At 43.7% G+C, this 9,417-nt stretch overlaps 1 protein-coding gene across 1 annotated transcript; it reads left to right on the forward strand.

The window, feature by feature from the left end:
* The first annotated feature begins 1,659 nt into the window (after positions 1–1,659).
* Positions 1,660–4,045, forward strand: LOC123395989 (transmembrane protein 205). The gene is made up of 3 exons (XM_045091012.1): positions 1,660–1,949; positions 2,055–2,274; positions 3,650–4,045. Exons 1-3 carry the CDS (start codon positions 1,747–1,749, stop codon positions 3,863–3,865), a joined length of 639 nt encoding a protein of 212 aa, XP_044946947.1. The 5' UTR covers positions 1,660–1,746; the 3' UTR covers positions 3,866–4,045.
* Positions 4,046–9,417: the final 5,372 nt, after the last annotated feature.

Below are 9,417 nucleotides of genomic sequence, written 5' to 3' on the forward strand. Positions count from 1 at the left end.
TGACCGCATGTAACGGGAACATGGTCAAGGAGGTGGTAGATGGTAATTTCAGCACATAGGGGTACAAGGTTACCACATCAAGCTGAACATGTGCAACCAAACACTGCGTAATGCATGAGCCCAACCGAAAATTACATAATGTGTGAAACTAAACGCCGTGGAAGTTGCTTCCCTAATGTAGGCAACAAAACATGTTGCAGAACATGACCTAGAGCCTGTTTTTCCTCAGCCAAGCCGAGTTGAGTCACAAATGCAGGGAGGTAAAAAATGGTGTAGGTAACCAAACATGTTGCTGGAGTTTGTTCATTCTGCAGCATGCGCCAAGCCTGTTGCACCACCTGCGCCATGGCCTAGGCCTTTGGCTCGATACGTAGCCCTTGACGGCTTGTTTTCATCTCACGACGGCTAAATGGCTGCATGCATTGTTCTGCACAGAAAGGACAAGATCGTAATCTTTCCGGAGTACCGGTACATATTTAACTATAAAGATATCAACTAAAAAATAGAACACCCATAACATACCAAAATGTACATTAGTGCTTCCATCTTAGTTTATTTTGTATTTTGAGCCAAACTTTGACCTTTAATTTAATAACTACCCCTTCGTTTATAAAAATATAAGAGCGTTTAGATTAGTACCTTACCAAGAGAGTACCCAAAAACAAGTTATATAGTAGTACTTTAGTTTGCTATTGTATATTGGGTGAGTTTACCTTAAGTTTTTTTTACTTTAAGATTGAGTTGTGTTGAATATTATTATATAAAATAAGTTATAATTAGACTCTAAGTAGTATGGTGCGTAGATAGGGTATGATGGAGTTGTCCTAATAGGACACGACACTTGTATCCTACGTCTCTTATATAATGTGAGGTAGACATACGATGTAACATCTGCTAGCATAATAAAACCTGCATGCAGGGAGAGCTGGCAGCGTGTGTCACACACTCGGGTGCCTGCTGTTTGATATTGTGATGGTGTCATGAAAAAGAACCCCCGTAGTCAGGTCCGGTAATGTAGCCATCATGTTAATAAATCTTCGTATCGTATTAGTATAATTACTTGATTCTCGGATGACCTATTATTCTCTTCAAATTAGTTCTAACAAGTGGTATCGAAGCCTAGGTGTATAAAACAAATCTTGGTGTACTCACAAGCGGTCGGTCATGCTGGATGGACTGTAAACGCTGGTGTTAGTGTAATTGATGTATGAGTGAAAAATTGTTGGGTTTAGTCCCACATGATGTGTTAGTACTCCCTTTGTTTCTAAATATGAAACCTTTTAAAGATTGCACTAGGGACTACATACAGATGTATATAAATATAATTTAAGTGTAGATTCACTCATTTTGTTCCGTATATACTTCCTCCGTTCCTAAATATAAGACATTTTAGAGATTCCACTAGTAGACTATATACGGAGCAAAATGTGTGAATCTATACTCTAAAATATGTCTATGTACATCTGTATGTAGTTTATAGTGTAATCTCTAAAATGTCTTATACAGTAGTATTTAGGAACGGAGGGAGTAGTTTATAGTAAAATCTTTAAAATGTCTTATATTTAAAAGGGAAGGAATATTACAGTAATAAAATTACGAGTATGGCCTTGAGCTTCTAGAAGGCCCTGGAGTCCCCTCGAAACACATCACCAGCTACCTCCGTTCCTGAGTTCGCTCTCGCATAAACGACGCATCGACTCTACCTCCCTCTCCTCCTCCTCCCCCCTCTCTAGCAATCGACGAGCGATGGCGTGGGCGACGCGGTTCCTGTCAGCGGTGTGCTTCTTCGCGGCGGGCGTCCTCTTCGCCCCAGATGTGCTCGTCGGCGCCCGCTCCGGTTCCGGCGCCACCGCCGTCACGGCCGCCAAGGTGTCCCACCTCCTCTGCTTCGCCACCTGCTGGGGCGCTGCGCTCTGGGCTACCTTCATAGGTGGAATCATCATGTTCAAGTAATCAACTGCCTCTCCCCTTGCTCAAATCCCCCCAATTTTGAAAAAAAAAACCCGAAGGAAATCTCTTGAGCTGATCGATTCGCTTTTGCTGAATCCTCCAAGGAATCTGCCGAGGCACCAGTTCGGGAACCTGCAGGGGAAGATGTTCCCGGCCTATTTCACGCTCATCTCCGCCTGCGCCGCCGTCTCCGTCGCCGCCTTCGCCTACCTCCACCCGTGGAAGGCCGCCTCCGCCGTCGAGCGCTACCAGCTTGGCTTCCTCATCTCCGCGCTCGGCTTCAACCTCTCCAATCTGCTGGTCTTCACCCCCATGACCATCGAGGTAAACGCCCTTCCTCTCCCCCCTAGAGATCTCTTGCTAAATTCCCTGCAAGATAAAACAAATGTTAGATCCACCCTCTGTAAACTGGACTAGATAACTCAAGTTATTTATTGTCGTCCTTGCTCAAAATAAGCAATTGATCGTGGGATTTGTACTACCAGCGACTACTTAGCAGCAATCAGCAATTTGTCTTTCGAACATATAATGGTCTGTTTGCATGTTATACATACTCATCATCTACTAATTTGCAGTTGCGTGCCATATATACTTAGCAGCACAGTAGCATTACTGCTAAATGTAACATCATGCAAACAGAGCTGATAAATGTACATTTACATGCAAGTTTTGATATGTTGGTTGATAGTTTAGTGACATGCTATTCGTGTACCGGAGCATAGTGTTAGAAGGTTGCAGTTTGTTGCAAACCTTTATTTTGGGTGGGCTATCTTGATTCGGCCATTATCATTTTGTTGCTTTTGGTCGCTCGCAGTACTTCGACCAAATATTTGCTGTAACTTGATGTTAAATGCTAGTCTCAAGCTATCTTTTCATGCAATCATGCATCTTGTAATATTCTGCGCACTGCTATAATCTGTGCCCATTTTTTCCATTTGATTATGCTTACTATGATATGATACTTATTTCTAAAACAAATATTTGGTGTAAATATGCCTTCTATAATGTACGGTGCAATGGTATGATATAAAACCGTTCTCTGAATTTATTAGTCTTAGATTGTAGGTGGGCAGCTTTGTTTATTTAATGATCTATTAATGGTACAGTGTCAGTACTCAATATAGATCTGTCGGTGCACCAACTGCCCTGAAATACAAACATCCAAGTTCAGTGTGCTAGTAATTGCTGATTGTATCTACAGAGGCCCATTCTATTAGCATTTTTTTGATGGAACTAGATGGATTACATGCACATCATGGCAGGAAACCAAGAAAAAACCCTGTATCTACAATGGAAGAAAGACAGTTTAGCTACAATGCTAGGCAAGATGCAGTAGTCCTCATCCATTTATTAAAAAAATGGAAGTGACAATGGAAATTAAAAAAACCTGAAGTTTATAAGCAAAATAATTGGCCACATCTTGACATCATTTGGTGGGCCCTCGTATTCAAAGATTTGCACTCATGCTTAATTGTTAGCTTAATATCTGGATGTGACAACGTCTAGAATGCTGAACTTATGTATAAAGAAACGCTGACATGAGTTGTGAGAGAAGGAACACATTTTTTATTGTGTGAAGTGAACCTAGGTAAGTGGGAATTGTACTTTGATAAACGAGAAGACACACTTTTTTCCTTGTTTCCTTGCATTTTCTGGTATACACAGCTGCTTGAACTTGTTGTATGTTTGCTCATTGCAGATGATGAAGAAGAGGCACAAGATCGAGAGAGAGCTTAGCATCGGTGACGAGGTCGGGTGGTCGAAGAATGTCAAGACGGCAAAAAGCAACCCTACCCTTGCTGCGATGAACAAGAAGTTTGGGATGATCCACGGTCTCTCATCGCTGGCCAACATCATGTCGTTCGGCAGCCTTGCCATGCACTCTTGGTATCTTGCCAGCAAGCTTGAGCTGTGAAGCGCACAAGCACCCAGCTTTACCACGAACACGGTTGAATCTAGTATCATCGCAATATGCCTACACTTCGTTCTAAAAATGGCTACATGTTATGAGCTTGCAGACAGATTTAATTGTATCCTTGACTTTGGACTATTGTACTTGAAACCACTTGCTGGAGGAAACGTTAACCCGTTTGAATTTCCACGGGTTGAAGACGACTGGTTACTACTCCCTCCGTTCCTAAATACTCTATAAGACCTCTTAAAAATTCTACTATGGACTACATACGGAACAAAACAAGTAAACCTATGAGTGCGGACGTTTGGAGCTCGGCCTCCATGGAGGCCGAAATTTTTGAATAATTCAAAATTCAAACTTTTCGGTTTCAAAAAAATCTGAAAAAAAATGGAAGTAAAGAAGGATGTTATGCGTATGTGTACCAAAATTTAGGATGAAATACCTTTTAATACGATTTGCACAAAAAAGACAAATTCATGACCTGAAATGATGAATAGTGTCCTGTGTAAAAAAAAGGCTCAGATTTGTCTTTTTTTGCACAGCCCTCATTTCAATGTATTTTTTTCTGAAAATTTACACACATGTGTGTTACGCCTTCACTTATCCCTGTATTTTTTTTCAGAATTTTTTGAAATGTAAAAATATGAATTTTTATGAAATTTGAGTTTCAAATTTAAAGGGCTCCATAGAGCTCGGAGCCAAAAGCAATTTCCGGTAAACCTATATACTACTCCCTCCGTATCAAAATAAGTGTCTCAACTTTGTATTAGCTCTAATACAAAGTTGTACTAAGCTTGAGACAATTATTTTGGAACGGGGGGAGTATAAAATATGTCTATATACATCCGTATGTACTCCCTCCGTCCCGAAATTAATGTCGCGAGAGAAATTTTGCGAAAAGCCCCTCCAGTTTCTCCCGACCAAACCCGCACACCTCGTCCTCCTCCTCCGTCAGATGCCTCGTCTACGCTGCTCCCCATCGTTGTAGCTTGCCTGCTCCCCGCCGTCGCAGCTGCCCTACTCCCCGCCTCAGTTGTCGCTTGCCCGCCGCAGCTCCGCCTGCCGTAGCTCCCCTGCTCCCCCGGTCCCCCGCCACTCCGCCGCCATAGTTGTCACTCGCGTGCCTTCCCAAGCTTCCCCCTTCCTCATAAAAAACAATTATTTCCCCACCTACCGCCGCGCTCTGCTCCGACTACGTCGGAACAGGCGCCGGCGAGCCTGGAGGCGGTGGATCCTTACCACCACCAACAATATACAGGCCGACGAGCCGGACGACGATAGGAGATGCAACACGCTAAACGCCGACGAGCCCGACGACAACAGCAAGCTAAAGGCCGTGGATTTGCGAGCATGCAAGACGATGACGACAACTCCACGAGGAATATGACTGCGGCGTCTTCTTTGTTGTTTCTCTGGTGGAAGACCCGCGCCTGCGAGACCGCGGTTAGGTCATCTCCGTCACCAACGCCTACAGCCTGGGTTAGGTCATCTCCGTCACCAACGCCTATAGCCTAGGTCATCTCCGTCAGCAACGCCTACAGTCTGGGTCTGAATCACACTTCTCTACTTCACGTTTACTGAATTTCACTGAATTTACTCAATGTGCATAGTCTCTGAACCCAAGTCTAAATGTGCAAGGTCTGTTTCAGGAACACTAAATGTGTGTGGTCTATTTCTCTGTCGTCATTCTGAAGACGTTCCTTGTGTAAGTGGGGCAGCTTATATTGGTTTCCTCCTTGATCTTTCATAATTTCAAACATAACTGGTTGCAATGTGATGAAGCTGTTGTACAACTTGTGAGGATCATAATTCTCAAACTCCTCTTCCACACCCTCGTGCTCCTCTTACAAACATAAAGGCTATCAATGACAAAATATGTAAGTCAAAAAAGAAATTATAAAAATAAAGAGATCATGATTGTAAAAATTAAACACCAATGAGCAGACCTTGGGATTGGTGCCCTCTTGGTCCTATCTTGCTTTTCAGTTAACATTAAATCAATTCTTGTTGTACTCCATGATTGGTATTGTCATGATTCAGCTAAAAGTAAATCAATTTCACGAATTTACAAGCACCAATGCTATGATGGAGCACCTTCTTCAAAGTGCAAATAGAGAGCAGCAGCAGCACACATGGACTTCTTCAAAGAGCAAATAAGAGCAACAACACACAGGGGCTTCTTTAGAGAGCAGAGGATCAGCAGCAGCAATACGAACAGCAGCAACACGGACAAAGGAGAAGCAGCAACATCAGTAGCAACACGGACAGAGGAGCATCAGCAGCAGCAGAAACATAGTCATAACTAGGAATCCTATTCAGAAGTTCACAAGAAAAGCTTGCAATATCGTGAAGGGGACATAAGCTGTGTGTACTCTGCTTTGCTGAAATCTTGCCTCTTGTGGTTGTTGTTGCTGTTGCCGGTTGGTAATGTGGAGAGTTGGTTGAAGCTGTCCTCAAAGTTCATCACAATAGAAAGGGCTGTGTAGTGTGCATATTTGCCGTGTAGGTGAATTTGTGCAGCTCATTGTTGCTGTCCACCCCCAACAAAACTAACAGCAAAAACTGAAGTTACCCATGTTCACTTATTTTACCAGTTTAACTTGCAGAAAAGTTCAGCACAGAACTAGAATTAAATCTTGGGTCATCTAAAGCAGTTCATAATCCAACCATTGTATAAAACGAAGCCTAATCTGCTCTACATTTTGAAAACTCTGGTCTTGACACTCCAATGAGTACTAAAGGAGCTCTACATTAGCTCTGCAATATTCAGGAGTGGAAAATCTCATACGGATGGAGCGCGACATGGCAACAACACTGAGAACTCGATAGCCATTCCACTGGATGACCTTGCCACCCAGCACCTCGATCCTCGCGTACTCGTCTTCCCTGTTGGGGATCCTGAGAACTGTAGTCACTGAATCCCTTCCGGTGCCGCAGCCGGCGAGCTCTGCTGCTGCTGCTCCTGGCTAAAGGCAGTTGGAGGCTGGTGCTCGGTGCCGGGAAGGAGCACGGCCTGGGCACAGGTGTGCGCGCCGTCGTCGACGACGTCGAAGAGCAGCGGGTCGGCGGCGGCGCGCTTCACCTGCTTGGTCGGCCGATCAGATCTGAGCGGCGACACCCACAGGTAATCGCGGCGGGAGGGAATCGCGATGGCACAGATCTGAGAGGCGGTGGCGGAGAAGGTACTTGGCGACGACGGAGGCGGAGCACTTCCTGTACGACGGCAAAATCAAACAGCTTGGCGGCGCTGGCCCCTGCCAACGCACGGCCGATTATAGATTATAACATGTACAATGGTGGCATATGGGTATAGATGCCTGGGCCATGCTCCCCCCTCAAAAAATAAGCCTATATCAATTTATATTATATCTATTTTTAGTACAAATCAGTTAAAATTAATAAGGTTTGTCCCTCCTCAAGGCCATTGCCCCCTTCCCTTGTTTTTGGCTCAAGCTCCGCCAGTGAATGCCCCATGATAAAAAATAACTTGAGATATCTATTTTGATTTTTACTCTTCAATGCAAGCAAACATTAGTGGGTCTCATTAAAGAATAAAAAATAAAGATTCTAATACACTACTTTTCATTTTAACTTTTTCAACTTTTTACATCAGATCATACTTTTTTTTCTCAAACACCCACCTCTTTTAAAGGATCCCGCTTTCTCATTGATCCTCGCATCCGATTTTACATGACATATAGACATCATTCTGGGGTTATGCATTGGTCATGCCCTTAGTCTCCTGCACCAACTGCCTGCTGTTATGAATTATAGCTCTTTGGTCTTTTTGGTTTTTTTTGTTTTGTTGTGTTTCCTTTTACGTCTTTTCTGTCTCTTTTTTCAAAAAACTTGCAACTTTTCAAAGATGTCAAAAATTAAAAACTATTTGATTTTTAAAGCATGTTTCTATTTTTTTTCTGTTTAAAAAAAATGCTTGCTACTTTAGAAAATGTACAATTTCAAAAATTGTTGATAAGATTGAAAATTTTCTGCATTTTTTTGTATTCATGTTAATTATTTTATAAGAAAAGTATGCATTTTTTAATTTGATGAACATTTTTTTAATTTGCAAACATTTTTTAAAAACTTTTTTTGTATCGATGAACATTTTTTAATTTTAAAAGTTCATGATTTCTTTCAACTTTTTTTGATTTTTTATTAATTGGAAATGAAACAACTAAAATGACTCACTCACATTTGTTGGGAGACGCTTGCTCTCTCTCCCCGGCGTGTGTAGGCTAGGACCACATAGCAGCTACCGACCCGAGCCACGCGAGAGAAGTGATGCTTCTCGCACGCCATGAGCGATATACAACAGTGCCCCACAACCGCTCGCAATAGCCGACGGGGCATAAGCACCGTGTCGCACTTAAGTGGAGGAAATTGAGAGAAAAGCCCATTGGGCAGTATGCCCAAATTAAGTGATGTGTTGCAACTAGTGTTTCGATACGGATGGGTCGGGTAGTGAGGACTTGGTGGGCTTGGATTTGTGTTTGCACATGAGGGTGGGTGGCGACAAATAGATGTACGCGCCTACGGGAGATATTAGCGGCCCAATAGTAGGAAGCATGCTCATAAGTATACTAGGCTTGGGCGGGCCAACAGGCCTCCGCCGCGAGGAGGATGAGCTTGAGGAAGGATTGGTCGTCATCCTCATGGATTACTTCTTCGATGGATGGGTATTCTCATAGGTACATGGTGGATGCTTGCTTGTGACAAAGAGGATCAATGAGAGAGTGCCACAGCAGCCCCCACCCGCTCCGTGCGTGTTATGGATCCTGGGAGCGACAACTTTGATGCTCAACCTCACCTAGGGAAAATGTCAAAGCCAAGGGAAGTGGTTGCGGTTGGCACCGACCACTCCCACCCCGATCACTCCTGAGGTGGCTCGACAGATGTGGAGGGCGACCTTCAAAGCAAACCAAGTTGTTAGTGTCAAGGGAGACACATGTGTGCGGCCGGAAGACCCCCGTCGTGAGGAGGATGAGCTTGAGGCAGGATTGAATGCCATCCTCATGCATTGATCTTCAATGATGGGAATGCTTATATGTACAGCGGGCTTGAGAGGGTGCTTGCTTTCGACAAAAGGGAGCAATGGGGGGATGGGAGAGCATAAGTTCCCCGCTATGGATTTGGGGAGCAACAACTTTGACCTCAACTCATTTAAGGGAATGTCAAAGCAAGGGAAGTGGTTGTCGTTGGTGGCGGCCACTCCCACCACGACCACTCTTACCACGATCATTTCTGAGGTGGCTTGACTGTTGCCGAGGGTGACTTTTAAAGTGAATACCAAATTGTTTGCATACCGGAATGCCCGATTTGCACGATTGGCAATGGATGCGATGTTGTCCGGCTGTCCGTTTTGGATTATCATTTCTCCATGCGAAAAAGTCATTCGCATCCTATTCGTTTCTGCGGTGGTATGGAAGAAGGCCCGTTGAATGGCGTCAATAGATTCGAGCCTTTTTTTAGATGGATTCAAGCCTTTTTTTGGCAAGTTACCCAGACACGAATTGTTTGAATTACCCTAAACCCAAATCAAAATCTCATGA

The sequence above is a fragment of the Hordeum vulgare genome, chromosome 5H (assembly GCF_904849725.1).
Source record: "Hordeum vulgare subsp. vulgare chromosome 5H, MorexV3_pseudomolecules_assembly, whole genome shotgun sequence".
NCBI classification, from domain to species: domain Eukaryota; kingdom Viridiplantae; phylum Streptophyta; class Magnoliopsida; order Poales; family Poaceae; genus Hordeum; species Hordeum vulgare.